At 42.0% G+C, this 19,152-nt stretch overlaps 1 protein-coding gene across 5 annotated transcripts in view; it reads right to left on the reverse strand.

Moving 5' to 3' along the window:
- The window catches only part of SYNE2 (spectrin repeat containing nuclear envelope protein 2), a 200,212-nt gene that overhangs the window by 51,840 nt on the left and 129,220 nt on the right, over window positions 1-19,152 (reverse strand). For all 5 annotated transcript variants that reach the window (XM_087747934.1, XM_087747933.1, XM_087747931.1 and 2 more), the window contains 13 exons: window positions 18,855-18,956; window positions 17,715-17,834; window positions 17,343-17,543; window positions 15,362-15,535; window positions 14,652-14,783; window positions 12,529-12,725; window positions 11,307-11,439; window positions 10,198-10,380; window positions 9,601-9,747; window positions 7,757-7,933; window positions 5,800-5,955; window positions 4,014-4,163; window positions 1,460-1,630 (listed from right to left, as the gene is read on the reverse strand). In XM_087747934.1, coding sequence (XP_087604060.1) covers window positions 1,460-1,630; window positions 4,014-4,163; window positions 5,800-5,955; window positions 7,757-7,933; window positions 9,601-9,747; window positions 10,198-10,380; window positions 11,307-11,439; window positions 12,529-12,725; window positions 14,652-14,783; window positions 15,362-15,535; window positions 17,343-17,543; window positions 17,715-17,834; window positions 18,855-18,956 — 2,043 coding nt within the window. The remainder of the gene's footprint in view (window positions 1-1,459; window positions 1,631-4,013; window positions 4,164-5,799; window positions 5,956-7,756; window positions 7,934-9,600; window positions 9,748-10,197; window positions 10,381-11,306; window positions 11,440-12,528; window positions 12,726-14,651; window positions 14,784-15,361; window positions 15,536-17,342; window positions 17,544-17,714; window positions 17,835-18,854; window positions 18,957-19,152) is intronic.

The raw sequence follows: 19,152 nt of genomic DNA on the forward strand, positions 1-19,152 counted from the left end.
AGACCCAGGGCCGGCCTAACTGCCTACTCTAGATGCCCCACTTAGACTCTGCAATAGCCAAGCAGAGCAGCAGGACGATCCAGAGCATTTATGCCTGGTATTTATGCCCAGCCCCATTCAGGTGCTGTGCAGGAGACTCCAGCTCTCTGGAGGGTGACTGAAGAGTTGACTTTGCGCTGGAAGAATCAGAAATGCCAGGCTTGGGGATCCCTCTGCTCTGATCCAAGGCTGCTGCACCCACCCAACCCAAGCCACAGCTTTTGAGAAGGGGAAGTCTGGGTCCTGGGCCTTGACTCCAGTGCTGTTTATACAGGGAAAGATCATAGAATCATAGAATCGTTAAGCTTGGAAAAGACCTTTAAGATCATCGAGTCCAACCATTAACCTAGCACTGCCAAGCCCACCACTAAACCATGTCCTCAAGCACCACGTCTACCCATCTTTTAAATACCTTCAGGGATGGGGACTCAACCACTTCCCTGGGCAGCCTGTGCCAGGGCCTGACTACCCTTTTGGTGAAGAAGTTTTTCCTGATATCCAACCTAAATCTCCCCTGGTGCAGCTTGAGGCCGTTTCCTCTCGTCCTAATGCTTTAATACGAACAACGCTTTGATGCAAAATGTGTCAGTGGTCACTGGCACAGCCGCTGGGACATAGCACCCCAAGTGGAGTGTTCAAATCACAGATGTACAGACATGGTCCCTTCGCCAATTTTCTCCCAGGTCCTCTTCATTTCTGCACTGAGTCCCAGCACCTCCTGCACAGGCATCTCCTTCCAGGTTATGCTACAGCCTTATGGCAGGGCATTTCCCTGGGAAGCGCAAGCGAAGGGGCAAATTTCCTTTCAACCAATGAGCCAAGAACCAGTATCTTTCACTTGAATGGTGAGTAACCTTTAGGCAAACACATACAGTGATGGCATTAGTGTTTGCTTTGCCAGCTGTATTTTCAGCCAAACTTCCTGCTGTCCATGTGGATTATACATGGACTGAGTAGACGTTAGCATGAGGGATGGTGGTGGAGATGGCACATATCCATCTGGACTCTGTAGTGCAAGGGAGCAGGAGGACCTGGTCCTTCATAGGGGGATGCCTTCCAGCATGTGCAGAAGGCTAAGACGTCAAGGGATCTTTGCAATCCGAAATGGAGGCTCTGCTAGCCCACGGTAAGACAGACATGGTAGCAGCTGACCTGTACTTTTCTCTTGAACCTTGATCCCTAAATTGCACCGAAGTTGAACTTATGTGCTAAATAAAGTAAGAAGTCTAAAAATAGTCCTCAGTGCCCCTGGAGGTAAAAAAAAAAAAAATTCCACCAACTTCAATGGCACTATAGTAAAGAGGAAGTTGCTCAGATAAGTTTTTCTGTTTTTTTTTTTTTTTTTCAGTGGAGTTTGTTTGTTTATTTGTTTAAAGACACAGAAGGAAGTACAGAAATAAGACAACTTCAGCAGATTTACCTGGAGAGTTTTGACCTGGTTTTTCAAAGCTTCCAGTGACACCACAGAAGGTTTGCACTGGTCTATGCAGTACAAATATCTTGTCGTCATCAGGCTGACTTCTGCATAAACTTCGTCATATACCCTCCACTGCTCCAGTATTGACTGCATTGAGGTCTTTAACTGTGCAACCTGAAAACAAACCACTTTTGTTACTATTTCTTGGGCAGTCCTGACATCACCTTTAAATTGACTTAAAAATCTAAGCGCAATGCTCACTTCATGACAATCCACAAAAATTTCACAAGTTGGAGTATTTTCCTACTTGGTAAGGAATTGTGCAGGCTTCAAACCAAGCAGTAAACAGTATTTAGAGTGAAGTATAAGAATTTGCTGGAAATAAAAATTTAACCAGAGTTCAAGGTAGCACTATTCTGTCAGCCACAGCTCCAGAACTCCTGAAAAAGTAAAAAGTACTTTAAAAATGAACTGCTTATTCCTTCCTGCCAAAATCAACGTCAAGTGGGAGGAAGTTGAGAGCCTTAATCTTCTTAGGAAGCAGATAGTTTGATCCAGAGATCAAGTTTCCTTTTAATGAAAATTTGAACAGAAATTGTTTTGTATGGAAGAAGATGCTACTACAATACTCTGGAGAGCTATCATCCCTCTTATGCCATTGTGCTCTAATAACGCAGGCCCACCTGAATTGCAGTCTAGGAACTTCAGGATTCTCATATAAAATTAAATTATGGATATTCTCTTTGTTTTCTATGCCTCTTTCATTATTACAGTTGTTTAATCTATATGAGGCCAAGCATGGTTTCCATTTGCCACATACTCCTAGATATCGCAAACACAAACCCACAATCCTGCTTTGGTGTGATTTGTCATTTTTATCTTCTGTATCAGGTAAGTACGTAAGGCATGTCCTGGGTTAGACAAAACATTCATCTAGTTCAATATCTATTTTCAGTCATGCCAGTACCAGATGCTTTGAGAAGAGCATGAAAACCAGGCAAGTAAACAAGCATGTCTTCGTGGGACCTGGCAAAGCCAGATGCCAGATGTCAGTTCTGACTATGCATCCACACAATGGAAGATGAAGACTTTTCTACACCATAGTGCATGCTAAATAGACTGCATGGATCATTGTATCCTAGTATCCTAGTTCCAGGCACGCAGGAGTAGATGCATTAATCATCCCTGTTCTCATCTGAATCATGGTATAGGTGGGAGGAATCTCTAATTGCTTTTTGTAGCCTGCAGCTAATTACTGCCCACACAAGGAAGATGGAAAGACATCATGCTCGTGAAATGTCTCTGGGCCACAGACTCACAGTCTTGAGATCAACGTATGGACAATACAATCAAGATATAACATTTCCTTACACCTATATTTGAAATCACAGCCTCGCTCTGCTGAGAGCAGTCACCTGTGGGAAGAAAGCTGCACTCAGTGTTTCATTGCACATGCAGACAACTAGGCTGTAAGAACATTCTGCAGTTTGTAAGTTCGATACTTAAGTCATAAAAATACTAAAATTAACGTGACCCATGGTGACTGTAAGAAGAAAAAAGCACTAGGCTATCAATCTTGCCAATTTCAATCCCCAGCTCTACAGTGGAAGGAAAAACTTTCATCGCGTACACACACACGAATTTCTCTGCTTTCTTGGTATGAAACAGCCACATCATTTCTGTTGGAACCTAAAACAAGAAGTGGCAGACCCATCCTGGACCAACGTCTCATGTGGAAGAGTTCAAGCAAAAGGGTTCAGGTTTCACAAAGTTTTGAGGAACAAAAGCAAGGCATTTATAATAGAAAGTGCAAGGGAATCTTAACTAGAAACACAATCACTGCATCACATGTAATCTTCTACAGTATATGGTTATTTATTATCACAAATTTACATCCATAAATCTACGCATTATTGTATCTTCTGCGCCTATCAATTACATCTAGATAAAAACGATCAGTTCCAAGTATAAAGATAATAAAACCATAAATGCAAACTGCTGGGGAGTCAATTTGCATGGGAAACCAATCTGCCAGACTCTCCTTGAAGCAACTGGAAGCTACATAGGATTTGAAGATAGCAAAAGCCATCTAGGTGTGTGGATGAAAGAGTAACTGGGAGATGGAAAAGCTACAGTGAGAATCAGGCAGGAGCAGGCAGCTTCCACCAGCGTACTACAGGGGAGAAAGAGCAGGGTATGAAAGAGAAGCAGATCAAGTAAGAGAGTTTAAGGTTTCCATTTTCAACTTGACAGAAAAATAGCATTGCTATTTCTTTATTTTCTTAAACTGCAGATGGGGGTCTGTCCCTCCTCCCCCTGTATTCAAACTACTTCAAGATCAGATTTTGTTTTTCTCTCTCAACCTTGGAAATACATTCGTTTACATTACGGTGAAGACTTAAAAGGAAGTTCTTAGGAAGGTTGAGTAAGGAATACTTTGCATCTTTTTTGTACCAGCTCCTGCCATCCCATGAAGAAGATATAATACTGAATACAGAATAACACTGGTGGTAATAATATGTACTGTAGGAAATCTGAATGCAAACAAAGCTTTTACCTGGCTTACAATGCTGTCCACCATTTCACACAGCTCAGCTATCCTGAGAGACAAAGCTTCTGGGGTTTGTTCTGCACTACCATTCAAAGCCAAACTCTCTTTGAGCTCATCAAGAGTTTTGGATTTAGTTGTGAGTTGATTTTCTAGCTCCTAAATGAAAAAAGAAAAAAAAAAAAGAAATAAGATCTTTTAACAAGACCATAGAATAAACCTTCTGTGTGAGAAGCTTAGATAAATATTCCCTCTTTAAAACCAGTTCTGTGTAATTCTTCAGCCATGCAACACCACCCCCATTTCAACTCTGATACAGAACAGCTGCTTTACAGGAATTCAAAATGACAGTGGCTGCTTTAGTCAGTCTCCTGCAGGTAGAGCTAGAATCAGTACATTTAGCATCAGCATGAGCACTGGACATCATGCTTGGGAAGGAAATCATCAGGAGCTAATTCCTCAGCCACCATGCAAGCCTCTCTGTACCTCTCCAGATGCAAAAAGTTTTTGTGTTAATGCAGCTGAACTTTTCCTTGGGCAGGTTAGCATTCGGGTCCTCCTCCGCTCCAGCAGACAAAGGTAAGATAGGAACTGACTTTGCAATATGAGGGTCCCTGACATGCTAACAACTTCTAGAAAGTTGTTTTCAGCTTGTCCTCTTAGTCAGAGGCTTTCTGCATTGGGAAAAAACCCACTGAAATCAATGGAGAGGCCTGGGAGAATAACTTCTCCCCTAACACAATCAGCAAGTTTATAAGCTAATCTTGACATGCTGGGGAAAGCTCAGCAATAAGTTTTTGACATGAGTAAATATCCATATGCACAATGGGCTGTAACATTTTCCTATAGTACTACGCTTAAAGCCACGACCTTCTTTCCTGCCACTTACTGTCCCCAAAACATTTTCAAATTTGGACCTCATTTTTATTGAGCAAATTAATTTTAATGAAACATTTTAGCCACCTGCATCCTAGCACTGTAGCTTGCTGTGAGCAGGTTGGTGTTTTAGTCAAAGATATCCCGTGCCTTTCTTCCATTCTGGCCCCTCAATACGTTTCAGAGTGCTTCAGAGAAACAAGTAGTTTGGTGTGTAACAGAGCACTCTAGGCAATAAAAGCAGCCTACTACAAGAGAGAGACACGTAACCATAGCAATGAAAGAACAAATATTCCATGTTAAAAAATAGAGAGGGAACACTGTACTGAATGAAAACAGCAGACTGTCAGAGTGATAGGAGCCAATTATTAGCTGGCTGCACCTGTACTAATTTGGAGGGAGCTTATGCCTAGAAAAACACAACAAACCCAAAGTACGCCCAGATTCTTAAGGGTGATGCAGAGAGCCTACGTTCTAGGGCAGGAGTATAGAGAGTTGCTGTTTTTCCAAGTGGGACTGTGTAGTTTCCACGACACTGTCACCACAGAGCTCTTCAAACTAATGGAATCGATAGCTTTTGCCATGGCTCTGCTGAACTGAGAACTACTTCTTTTGGAGGCGTCTCAGAATAAGATCTACAATATTGCTGCACAACACTCCAAATACCACGGAACAACAGCAGATGCATCTTCAACTGGAGGAAAAAAACCATAAAATAGCAATTCACGTTAAAAGTGGATCTGGCTTTTTATCAGCTGAACCTAACATGCTTTAATTAAAATTACATTGTAGTATTCTTCTACGAAATGGCAACTTCCTTTACATTTTTTTCTGTTACAATCTGTGCAGTTCTTTAGTCTGGATTCAGCAAAGTGCTAAATATGTTTTTTACAATAATATCACACATATAATGCTTTACCTTGCAATCATCTAATGTGTTCTGTGCAGAGATCAGACTTGATGGGGTTTGTAAAGATCTCAGTCGATCGCTCTGAGCTTCCAGCCAGTTGCGTAGAGTCTGTGCTTTGTTCTCATTTTCAGTAATATCCTCCAAAATGTGCTGCAGGTCTTGTATCTGAAAGTTACAGAACTATTTTAACTTACTTAAACCTAGAGGTGGGCAGAAACAGGACTCCCCCTTCCATGACAAAATTTGAGATTACCATATTTACACTGAAAATACTATTTAGAGAAAATATTTTGAAAGGAAAAGCTAAAAAGTTTTACTGGCTCTTTAGGATCTGACCTTTTCCCTGGGAAGGAAACAATGCAGTGTGGGTTCTGGAGCTGGCAACCTGTGGACCTGACAAGTTGGGGGACCCTGGGCTCCATGGACACATTCATATGGAGTCTGAAAACCTCATCCTCCCTAAAACCCACCAACAAAGTTACTAAGAAGCAAGGGACCTCAAGTCTCCTATCTTCAATTTTGGCCCTGAGGATCCATTAACTCTTAGAATGCAGTTTCCTGAAAATGGTTAGAGAAGATAGCTTTTTTCCCCCCACAAAACTGAAATTTCATCACGGAAGTTTTCAGTTGTGCAGGAACTGAATTTTCCACTTGAAAATGTTTCTGGAAGACTTTCTGAGTCAGAAAAATTTGGGAATTTTCTGTTTCATCGGCTGTCTTTGTATCTGGATTCAGTGAGGGCAGCTTCTCCCAAAGCCCTGTAAGTTCGGGAGAGAAACAGAGATGAAAGAGGAATGTGCTGGTGGAGGGATTTGTTCCAGCAGCGTCATGTTTGCATTTTGGGATGCTAACCTTCCCCTGGTCTTTTCCATATCACATGAGTCACACTAGCTTTTCTGGGCACTGGGGCACACAAGCACCAGCATCTAATTCTGGATGCATGGATTATTTCTAGCCTCACCAGAGTAAAGTAATACTGAGGCACTGCCTGAAACAGATTTACTACAGAGAAATGCAGAAGATGTGCTGGTATAGTTAGTCTACATGTAGAATTTGCCTATCAGCTGCTGATCTTCAAAGCACTCCATTGGGAAAGCATATTTCATTTACTGCAGAAGGAGGACACAGACACAGAGTAACACATTTCCAGTGACCCAGGAGAGCTGGAGCAGGGCTGGGAACAGATCCCTGCTGTGCCTTTTCCAGCAGGGTCATATGTCCCCATCTGAATATGGCTGTCAACACTACTTACTTAATAATTACTTTTTTGGCAAATCCAACTGCTACAACAGGAAAACAGGTGGTAGCTTAATATATCCTTATTTCTCATTCCCATCATATGGCATGTGGAGGGGTTGTTTGCTTTTTTGGTGCCGTGTTTGCTGAGCAGGGCCTGACTGTTTGTACCCAGAAGTGTAGCACCTCTCCTCTCCACAAACCATCCAGTGTTTTCTCCCATTAAATTTTAAATGTCCCAGCCTTCACAGCATCCCAAAGCTTCAACAGATTTCACTAACAGGTTCCCCTGCAGACACTACCCTGAATTCTTCCTTTTTGATAGTTTTCTCAATATAGGTCTTCTTTGTTGACATGTCACTGACTGTATTTTCTTCACATGAGGAATCTTATTTTTTCCACCTAATACAGTCAACTAGGGTAAATCCCAGGCTGTCTTGCAAAGCAGATTTTGTCTATTTTCCCTCCCTGCAAGTTACAGGAGAGTTTGCCCTCCCAGACCGTGCTGAGGTTTGGATGCCTGTCCACCACCTGACAGCTGATGTGCTGCAAGACCACTCCATAGGCTGCCCATGAGACAGCAGGATGGACAGACAGCAGAGAGCACAGGGAGTCTCACTGTGTTCAACAGTGTTTTCACACTCAGGGAGAAAGGCTGCTTGCAAAATACAGAGCACTGGCACAGCCAAGATCAGAGTTGTGAGAGAAAGCAATGAGAACTCAGTCAAACCTTTCTGTTCAGAGACGCCTGCAGCCTGTGCCACCGCAGGTTCATCTCTCCAAGACACTCGGCAAATTCTGTCCTTTCATACCGCTTGCTTTCCACATCACAAGTGCTCATCTGCAAGAGCGACTGGTTAACAAAATCTACCATCCACTGTTTAAAGTTCATTTCCATCATATATTCCTGGAGGGGGAAAAAAAAAAGAACAAAACCATAAAACAATTAGTTTGGCAGTTTTAATCTGATCAGTTCCAATGATGCTTCAAGGCACAGTTATGGGACATTCATGGCTTATTCTGAATCATGGCCTAAAATATTTTTCTGAAAGAGACCTGGCTGTAGGAATAATTCTCAATTTTTACCATTCTATATTTGTGTAGCTATTTCCATCCACTGAAACTTTTGCAGAAAATCACTATCATTACGTGGGTAGCTCAAGGTAAGAACAGGCTAGTGCCGGAGCAGGGAATAAAACCTAGAGGTACCAGACTCAGTACTTTATCCATTGGACAATACCATCACACCGCCATGGGCTAAGACCGAGGCCTTCCCACACTCCTGCGACTCACAGACAACTGCAGACAAGAGCTTGTGCTCCTTTATCAAAATATCTGGTATCAGAACAGAATATCGGAAGAGAATATCAGAATATCTGGGAGGAAAAAGTGTCCTGAAGCACCACTGCCCTTGCCCACAGAGATGAGTGAGAAACTACGTGCAAAGTGAGAACAACATAAGGGAATGCCTTTTTATTTCAGAAGGTCTTAGAAGAGGGGAGGAAAGGGCTCCTCACTGTATACAGTAGCACCCAGAAAAAAGCAATCAGGGAATACCACAGTAGAGGTACTGAAGCCATAGCTGCTTCCCTGTAGCAATTCGTGACCTTCATCTCAGCTTTCTTCTCAGCATACACATGCCCACATTGCTGACAGGTGCACAAGGCACACCTACAAACTGATCTCTAAAAATCCAAAGGGTTAAAAACAGCATCTCACCTACATGTTCCAGCTTCCAAATCCAACTGATATAGACCAAAATGTTATACATCTGCTATACTAAGGCACTTTGAAAGAAATGCTTACGTTGGCACTTGCCTTACATGCAGTACCAAAGTGTCTGAGAACTGCAGCTGCAGACTGAGAACTGTCATCCTGTCTGAGCCCAGAGCACCACTCGGTAGCTCTGCAAGGGCAGAGCAAAATATGGCTCTGTAGGGATTCGTGCCCTGAGACTGGGCTCCCTAGCATCTATGGAGTTACAAGCATGGCTTGAATCCTTCCTGTGGCTGGGGCAATCAGCATCTGCCATTGGTGCTTTAGCATCTGAACAGAGACAAGAGTCTGCTGCAGACTCTCTCTCTGCAGGGACATTCATCTTGTCCCTCTTTCCTAGCAGGTTATCTCTTTTTATGAAGCATAATATTCAAAAACGCTGTTCTCTAGCTAAATGAATCCTGGCTACGGAGCTCCAAAATTATGAAGTACACTTTGTTGAAAAGGCAGACTAAAACACAGCACAAACAGAGAGTTTGTCTTCCTAAGGAAGCAAAGCCTTCCTGCTCAACACACTTTATAATCTAAATGTAAGAGAGAGAACAAGCGAGACAGATGGGACAGCATGAGGAAAAGGAGATTATAGCACAGCAGGCAGTAGCTGTATTGCAGGGCTGGCAGCGTTTTGTGCGTCATGGAAGTAAAAGGTTTTTATAAAGGAAGATGTTAAGGCACCTTTGAGACTGAGGAACCCTCCTGAGAGCAAGGTGAAGGATATGACAGTGCCTATAGGCTGTTTCCATCCTTGTTACAGCCAAACACCTTGCAGAAGACCTGGACTTACAGCTTCCCATTTACCTTGTACTTCTGAAGGAGGCTTCTGACTTGGGCAGCACTACATTGTGAATTTATTGGCTCCTCATGTCCCTGCTGTTGTTCCACATTGTCCAGCCAGGTCATTAGTTCAGCAATAGCTTCCCGTGATGAAAGTTTTTCCATCTGAAGCTGGGGGTAAAGCATATAATGAATCCTCTACACTCTGCTTGTTAGAAATATCAAGGAAGATGGTATCTGTATTTTTAGAAAGGCTCAGGCACTATAATTGCAATTATCAGGGTATGAACTTGAAAGTGAGCCCTGTGCTCCAAAGGGGCATACGACTTAAATTAAGAAAAGTTCAAGAATTCAGAAATTTGAAATAAACTTCTTTCTAATTGTAACAGACTTTCATATAAAACTGTAAAGATGATAGATATGTGCATAACAGCCCAGGAAGAACACTGCAATAATTAAACTGCAGTACAACATTGGGGATATTCTGAAAGCAAGACAGACAGCTAATTAGGGAAGAGGTGCTTTGCAGGCCTTATGCAGCAGCCGTCTGAATCCCAGCAGCAACATTTAAAAGTAATTATTTAGCTTGAACTGAGAGATGGCAGCAGAGTTTCTCCTCACCTGGTGAAGCTTTTCTTGGATGGCTGGGAGCTGTATAATCAATTCTCCCCATTTTTGCTCAAACTTTGCCAAAGATGACCTAAGTGCTGCAGTATCAGCTTGCTTCACATGAAAGAGCTGGTTGGCAGTGCTCACCACAGATGACTTCAGCGAAGATTTTTCATCAACTTCCTTAGTGAATGTCTGAGGTGTACGGGAGAAATTTAAGAAAGGGTAAATATTTATGTATCTATTTAAATAAAGAAGACAAACCAGGTTTTCAGTCACAAGATGAACTGCCTCAACAAAAAGATTTTAGCAAGTTTGTAAAGTTCAGAAAACCTAAACTCAACATGTTCTGGCAGCAGGTAAGGCCTTTTTCTGCCCAGCTTGATACAATGCTGAATGCCACCTTTTGCTCCACAGGGATTGGGAATATCCTGATCCCCACTTCACACAGAGGTCCACGGAACAACGCCAGTCCTTGAGTCTCTGGCCAGCTCACACCTACCAGTCCAACCTTAATGATGCTTTGCTTTCTCACTATGCAAGACTCCCTCTGTCAGGCCTCACACTGGGGCTGAACCTCCTGGCTAGTCATGCAAAGGGAGCACAGCACTGGGAGGCAGGGAAAGACATGAAATGCAATTCAGCATGTTTCTCTTCCCTGACTTCGGGTCATCATCTTCACAGCCCCACTGTCTTCACCCCTGCTCCCTGAGCCCACACTCCAGATTCAGTTGGTAAATAGCCCATCAGCTTGGCTGAACTGCTGTATCTGGTATTTGGCATCAGGAACAAGACAGAAACCATGCTATTACACTGAAGGTGCATAGGAAATCCTGGCTGGGTTGTGATATGTTGCAGTTGGGAGCTCATTACAAGAGGATTCCATTCTGATTTATGCATTCTGGCTGGCTTCACAATCTGAAGGAAGGTCTCTGGTGGCCTCCCATCCTCATGGCTTCCCACACAGATAATGGGTTGGCTCTGGGGCACAAAGCCATTCAGTGCTATATTCTGTGGGAAGCTTCTGGGTCGTGGCAAATAAATACAAAAACCACTCAAAAGTGTCATTTTCACTGGAAGTCATGATGTCTTATCTCAATCTGGCAGGAGAACTGACTTACAAACAAGCTGTTGATGTTATCCCTGATGGTGGGAAGATCTTGTGACACGTTGAGAGACTGCTCCTTCCAAAAATTCATTCTCTGCTGAGCAGAATCCAGCCATTTCATTAATTCCTCCGAGTCTCTGTTGTAGCTACAAGGAAAAAACAAAACACACAAACATACGTCTCTTAGCTGAGTCTAGGATACATTTCTTACCCTCCAAGTTGTCTTCCTCTCTGTGAGGAGGCATGTGCTATTCTGGCACCCATCCTGCTACATAACCCTGCAGAAGCATGGCTACAGCATGAATCGATGTGCAGCACAGCAGTTCTGCTGGAGGTACACACGAGACTGTTCCTATCAGCTCTTTTCAGCTGGTCTGCTCTCCCTGAAAACATCCTCTTTCTGTATCCACCCAGCAGTTGCCAGGACAAGCTCACATGGGTGAAAAGAGCTTTGCTGGAGGTCAAAGCCACCAGAGGAGATTGTGCACACTGCAAGATACGGTGCAGAATACACAGCAGGGGCAAATACCAACAAACACTGGCATGCTCTGTCCACACTATGGGTCCAGCCAGCCTGAGCTCAGAGCACACAGACCAGGTCCAGGGAGAGCTGAGCTTGGTACATCAGCTGGTGGACTGGGCTGTAGAGCCCCAAACTGCCTCCACCTGACTGCCAGGACTGCATTGACAGTTGGCTTGGGCCATGTGAAAGCATTGAGCATGCTTGGGTACTTCTTCTTTGTAGAGCTTCAAAACACAAGCTGAGGGAGCATTTCAGCCAGGTCTTGAATGTTTCTAAGTTGGATAGTGTACGTGCACAGACAGGCGCATTATGCCTTTGCATGGGAATCAAGGCTAGCTTGCATTCGTAGCAGGACAAAATGCTTAGGGCAGCATCATTAGAGCTTCTGTTAACACTTCCAACGTACAAACTTCAGCACGATGCAGCTAACTCTCACCTAGATGCACTGACTTTGCAATGGAAGCAATCAAAGTATTTTTCCTACAAAAGTAAGCAGGAAGTGAAACACTTGTCTACACAGTGAGGGAAGATCAGCTGTGTAATAAAGGGCCACTTTTCTGATCACTTCTTTTTTTTTTTCTTTTTTTCATTTTTAAGTTAAAGGTGCTATGTTATATATTAATTCGCTGTGATATTTCAGAAAATACATGTATAGAAGGTCAGAAACTAATTTCTAGCTGATATCTCTAATTGCTTTCTGAGTTATACCCACCTGACCAAGAGTTTGAGCAATGTCTGAAGTCGGTGCAATTCATGGCCAACTTTTTTGGTTAAAGACAACCACTGCTCTTCCAGCTTCCCAATCTGGCTTCTTATTTCTGGACAGCTCACAGCAGTCAGCAATTTCTTCCCTTCTTTCACCATCTGGTACAGCCTGGCATGCTTTTCATCAACACTGCTTTTGATTTGCTATCAGAATATGGGAAGTTTGCAAAACAATTAATATTTTAAAAACTGAAAACACAGCTAGCAAAACACATATCATTTGTTCTAACTTCTTAATCTCACATTTCCTTTGTCATGTATTTTATTTTCCAAATGGAAGGAATCTGTACTTCATTACATGCAAAAGGGACACAGGTTGGGTTTTTTTGTTTCCTCTGGATAGATCAAGACAGATCTCAATATAATTTCATACATTATCAGAATAAATGTGTTATGATTTGATGGGCTTTTTTGACACACGTAAACCTCAAGCAATGGACAAACACTCTCTGTCAGATCTAGCTGTATTGTCCAAACATTTGACTGTCCCCAGCAGAAAGGTACTGCCTTCCTGTTCTTAGGGGGCCTTCTGGCGCTATCCTATTTAAAAAAATGTTACCAGTATTTTGAAGGAAGCTGTTGGGATAATTATTGAATAATGGTGGCAGGGAGGAATGAAGACTGAACAGTGAAGACATGAAGTAAAAGACATAGGAATGATCTGGTTTGCTTAGACAGCTGAATAAAAACAAAGCATTATTTTACCATTGCTACACTTCACTGGAAGATCAAAACAAGAAAAGGGAAAAAAAGAAAAAAAACCAGAAAGTAGATAAGTCCTAGGAAGAAGGCAGAAAATAGCAATTGTGTGATGTGCAAGTATCTCACTGCTCTCCAGGCATAAGGGCTTGTATAATATTATTAATAGGGATATTTCTCTCACAGGAATTAAGCCCCAGAGAATTTTATTGTGCTCTGTCCTTGCAACTGTGAAGCTCCAGTGTTGGGACTCCCCCCAAAAGCACCTTACTACTTTTTTTCTGATGTCTTTAAAGACAAATAAAGACTTAAGAGTGAAAAGCTAGTTAAGAACTTAAAAAACAGAAGTGAACCAGGCAGCTTCGCAATCAATGGCTATGCAAATATTGCATGTCTCCTGTCTCAGTGCGACAGGCATCAAAAGCACCACAGGGCCACTGTGATTGTAAATATCTACTGTTGATTTATTTCAAAAGCTTTACTGTAGCTCAGAATTCTCTGGGAACATCCAATGATCTCTTTCATACAGTCAACTAGATTAAAACACAGTAGTCCTTTTTGCCTTAATAGTCTATGAATCTAAATATCAAACTGGACTCAGTATAGACCCAAAGACTCATTAATTCAAAAATTTCTAATACAGTGAGTCCTCTGAAGACCGAGAAAGGACAAACCTGTGAGGAACACAGAGCACTCTCTGAAGATACATCACTAAGTTTACTGAACATTATTTCTTCTTAATTTTATAAAACAACCAGAAAGGCTGCTTTCATACCCTTACATTCAAACGTGTTCAAAACATAGATAAAATGTTTCCAACTGGACTTGAGGTTCTAAATAAAGGTGTAGCTCTGCCATCAGAGATGCAGCTGAGAACAAACCAGGAGTCTATTTGCCATTCTGTACAAAAGGAATTTTATTCTCTTTGTTATGATAGAAATCAGGACATCTTATTTCGAATTTTCAGGGTTTTAAAAGGAGCTGGTAAACCTGCAGACCTTCTATTGCAACCAGGGGTTCAGATATTTGAAGGCACTGGGCTGATTCTCCTCTTCCATAAGTTTTAAATCATGGCATGAAAATCATTCCTGAATTACAGAGAAGTGGCTCTGTGTTCACTCCAAGGCTCCCTGCTGTTCTTGGGATCCACGTAGCCTGCACACCATCTTCTCCCAAATATTTGCATTTGAAGACCAAGTGCTAAAGTAGCTATTATCATTACTCCCACTTAAGAACTTAGAGCCCCTGGCTGAAATTAGCAGCCCCATCTCCTGCTACTTTTAAAAGTAAGTTTTCAGCTTGCATCCACACAAGGGCACAAAGCTCTACAGATCCACAAAGAAAATCAATCAGAGACAGACACATAAATACCTGCAGAAGTGCAATCCTTTCCATTAATCTTTCTTCTGTTTCTTCAACCAAATTCACAGAAGGCAATGTAGAGGCAAGTGCCTCTAACTCCTTACTGAAAACTAGGCATTCATCATCAAATTCCACCCATTCCTAAAAAATACATTGCATCATTAACATAACACACATCTACCTGCATTTCTGCTACACCAGACTGAGGCCTTAACGCTTATTGTAGCATCAGCAGCTCTTACTTTAATGAAACAGAACATGAAAATAGGTGAACAATATGGAAATATTAAAGTGAGACATGATTTCACCACAGATTAATTAATTAATTGATTCTCTAGTATCTTCAAGGTTTCTTATTTTAAAATGGTATACTTAATTTTTTATTCTCTAGGCGTGTTTTAAGATCAATTTTCACGTTTTACTTTAAAGTGGTGCTGGTATTTTTGTGCTTTAAATGGCTCTCCTGTCAGTCCAGGCACTCAAAAATTACTGCAAAAAGTCATAAGGTCCTACCCATGTCAGAGTAATGGGCTGAAATTTCCAATTTTTAGAGGTTTTCAAGGAAAAAACTCAATTTACTGACACACACAGAACAATAGACTGTTGCTGGCCAATGGAGACAGGAAAGGACAACTACTAGCCAAAGAATCACTGGTGCAGAAAGGGTTCCCCTAGACGGTTCCTCCAGCTTTTACTCTGGGTTTCTTTTGACTCATTACCTTTAACAGGCTCTCTAAGTGTATACCATACTGGCAGGCCTTCTGCTCCAGCAACTTGACTTCATTCACCAGCTCTTTCCAGAATTCCTCTCTCTTTTGTAGGACGGCGGGAGTCACTCTCTTGGAAAATGCTTGCATGAAAGCCATGTGGGTCATGAGGTTGTGGAAAAAGTCCTGAAAAAAACAAGTTACAGCTTGCTCTTTAAGAGAGATCACACACCCACAGCAGGAGTATGAAGAAGACAGAGAAGGCTCACTGAGAAGAGTAGCCAGTTTCAGGGTCTCTCATAGCTGGAGTCAGGAGCCTTCTACCCACATTCCGCATCACCCCAAGTTGGGCAGTTACTGATCATTTTACCGTTAGTCAAGAACCAGTGATAGGATAGGATAGAATAGAACAGAATAGAATATTTTCAGCTGGAAGGGTCCTACAACGACCATCTAGTCCAACTGCCTGAACACTTCAGGGCTGACCAAAAGTTAAAGCACGTATTGTCCAAATGCCTCTTAAACACTGACAAGCTTGGGGCATCAACCACCTCTCGAGGAAGCCTGCTCCAGTGTTTGACCACACTCTCCGTAAAGAAAGGCTTCCTAATGTCCAGTCTAAACCTCCCCTGGTGCAGATGAGTTGCATATGCTATTTTCAATTATACATTTAAGAAAAAAAAAAATCTATGTTTTTACCTTCAGTTCATATGAAATATAAAGATGTTGTAGGAAGATGATGGAAGGAAGAGTTTAACTATAAATAAATTCATAGTTTAGCATGAAGTAGTTATCACCAGACAGCCATTATCCAGTTTGTTTCACCTGGATGGGAGGTGACTCCAAGCACCAAGGGTACTAGCAGTTCTAAGGCCTACGTACTGGGTAGGGCACAATAATCCTTTGGGGTAACTGGGTAACAGTTTGATTTAGTTACAGCTCAGATGAGCTCTTGGGAAACATCTGAATCTCAACAGAACACTTTCCCCCACAAAAAAGCTTCGAGGGTTTAAGACCACACTCTTCAATCAAGATCTTCTTCACTAAGAACTAATAACTAGTACAAGAATTTCACTTAAGGACCACATCCCAGGCATAGGCTGTGTGAGCATCCTGATAAGTCTTGATAACCACGGCAGGGAAAATGGCAGTTTTCTTTTGCTTTTGTAAATCAATGTATATATATTTGGACTAGAGATAGATTATTTGTTTTCCTTTGTAAATAAATTCCTAACATTTTGCTTTGCTAAGGGCAATTTGTGAGTGACAAACACAATTCCTATGACTCTGGAGTAGCAGTTTGCAGTGCTTAGCATCCTGAAGCAATTCTTAAAGAAGTTTGAGCTATGTGGAGCAGTTAAATCAAGGCATTGACACGACAGAGACATCTTTGAGTGACTAGCATTGGCCAGGGCTTCTTGCCAAGTGGCAGGACAGTGAGGATGCAGGTGCATTCTCAGCCATCTCCCATCAAGCATGTAGCAACTGGGTACAGGGGACACTGGGCTGTCAAGGGGAGGATCTAAACTATCCTCCCTTTGGAAAAGGAGCTGTTATGGGTAAGTTTCCTCCATCAGATCATAACAGCACAGAATGCCTTTCAGAATTTTCAGAATGCTCAACTCCCAGTTGCTAGATAGCAACTTCAGGAACCTCACTACTGATTTATTACCAGTAATTAGAAGGACATGTGTTTTGCTCACATATCAGTATGTTCTGAGGTAAGCCAAAGTAGTATTAAACTGACAAAACTGAAATCTTGATCTTAATTTATCACCAAAGCTGCAGTTGTAATAACAACCTCTCTCTCACATTTTAGTGCGTCCTACTTTGGTCTACTGAAAAACTTTGCTTTGTTTTCTGCACATATTCCAGTTCCTCCCCTATGCTATGAGCTAGTTATTTTTCTCCATAACACTGGAGAGAAACCAGTCACAGAAAACAGTGCTCCTGCTATGCTGATCTGAGCAGTGCTGTGATAAGCAACTTATACCTTGTGATTTTCCAGGTGAGACTGTAGAGCTGCTCTGCTTCTCGTTAGCTGCTTTGGATCTTGGGCAATCTTCTCTCGTCCAATAGCTACTAGCTCTGCAAATCCATGAAGTAAGTCCTCATACTGGCTCTCACTGATGGAAGGAGAGTTCAGTTCCACGTACTTTGCTTTCAGAATCCCCCACATGTCATCCAAAACATCCTACAGTGTAAACACAGTTTAGTGATTCATGGAAGACAGAAATGAATCCTACAACCCCCCCCCCCCCCATTCCCAGAATGCAAAATAACCATCAGCCTTTTGATGCTAAAAATACCTTGCTTAGAAGAATCAAACCTTGCTGAGTAAGTGGAAACTGTACTGTACTCTTACCTCTAATTTATAAGCTTCCTGGATTAAGGTGATAGGTAACTGAAATCTTTCCCCATAGCCTCTCAATTTTGCTACTTGGTTTTCAAAGTTTTCCAGCTCCAAAGCACAGGCATCAGTTTTCTGAATTAAGGACAAAATAAGCTATTAGGAAGAGTTCTGTGCATAAGTCCACAAAGAGACTCTGAGATCCAACGAGCTTATAAGCTAAATAGACAAGACTGTTCACGACACAGCTTACTGGGTTCACATGGCACAGCCAGGAAGGGAATTCAGGTCTTGTGTCTCAGCCCAACATTCAGCATGCATTTCAGTTTACTAATTCAAGAGCAGCCATTCAAAGGAATCACGGACTCAGAAAATACCATTTTTTCTTATGAAGCAGAAAGACTCAGTCAGGGATGAATTGAGACAGGTTTTTTCTGGAGGAAGGGAAGCTATGTACTTCTGGCATTCCTTTTCCAAGAGTGGTTACTTGACAGAATATATCTAAGGCAGCAGTCCCTGCTACGGGATTCTGCAGTTCTGAACATAGGTTTCAGCCTGGCAGGAAATTATGCCTATAAACAAGGTTATGAGCCTGTAACAAAAAAGTTTCAGGACACCCTCTTTGCTTCACCAACAAGTAGACAGGTAGCCGATGACCATTCTGGGGAGGACATGCAGTCTGTTAATTTTTAATTCTCTGCTAATCCCTATGAAGGTTGAACAAAATAGCTTAACTTGTCAAATGCCATACGATAAAAGCGCTCATAAATGCTGAATGAGTAGATATAAATAGTGGAGTCCTATTCCCACTAAGAAAAGCTAGTTTTGCATACAAAAGGCATAATATGAAGTGCTGTACTCTGTGCAGCTCTTTTTCCTCCATGCCATAGTGTGGGGTGTATTTGCTCTGAGAGGTTGTGGAGAGACTGGTTCCTCCACTCCAGCTACTGAAAGGGCTTGAGTTAGGTCTGACTGTGGACTGGGGTGTAGTAAAAAAACAAAAAGTGGCAAAAACTGAACTCTCTCCTTCCCCCATTCTTAAAACCTAACTGAGACTCAAACTTTAGAAAATAGGAAACTTAACAGATTGCAGAAAACTGGAACTAATAGCTAATGCTGTGAGCTTCTCCTCTCCTTTCCTTTGAATGAAATTACCTGAAGCTGTTCAGAAACATTATGTCCACGTATTGCATTCAAGCATTGCTGCAGAGTAGCTTTTTTCTCAGTTAACTGATCATAAAGCAGCCTGGTTTCATTCTGCAAAAGAAACAAACATCAGAAGTATATGACATATCAGGAATATAGTAAGGACCAGACAAAATTGCACAGCAAACAAAAGGGTTACCTCTTACAGCAGAAGAACTTTTTTCTTCTTTAAAAAAACAAAATAAAGCATGTGCATTATGGGCTTAAAGCAGTAATTTAGAGAGGGAAATTCTGTAGTCTGTGTAGG

Source organism: Nipponia nippon, unplaced genomic scaffold (assembly GCF_047370975.1).
Source record: "Nipponia nippon isolate SJK-2023a ecotype South Korea unplaced genomic scaffold, ASM4737097v1 scaffold_11, whole genome shotgun sequence".
Taxonomy (NCBI): domain Eukaryota; kingdom Metazoa; phylum Chordata; class Aves; order Pelecaniformes; family Threskiornithidae; genus Nipponia; species Nipponia nippon.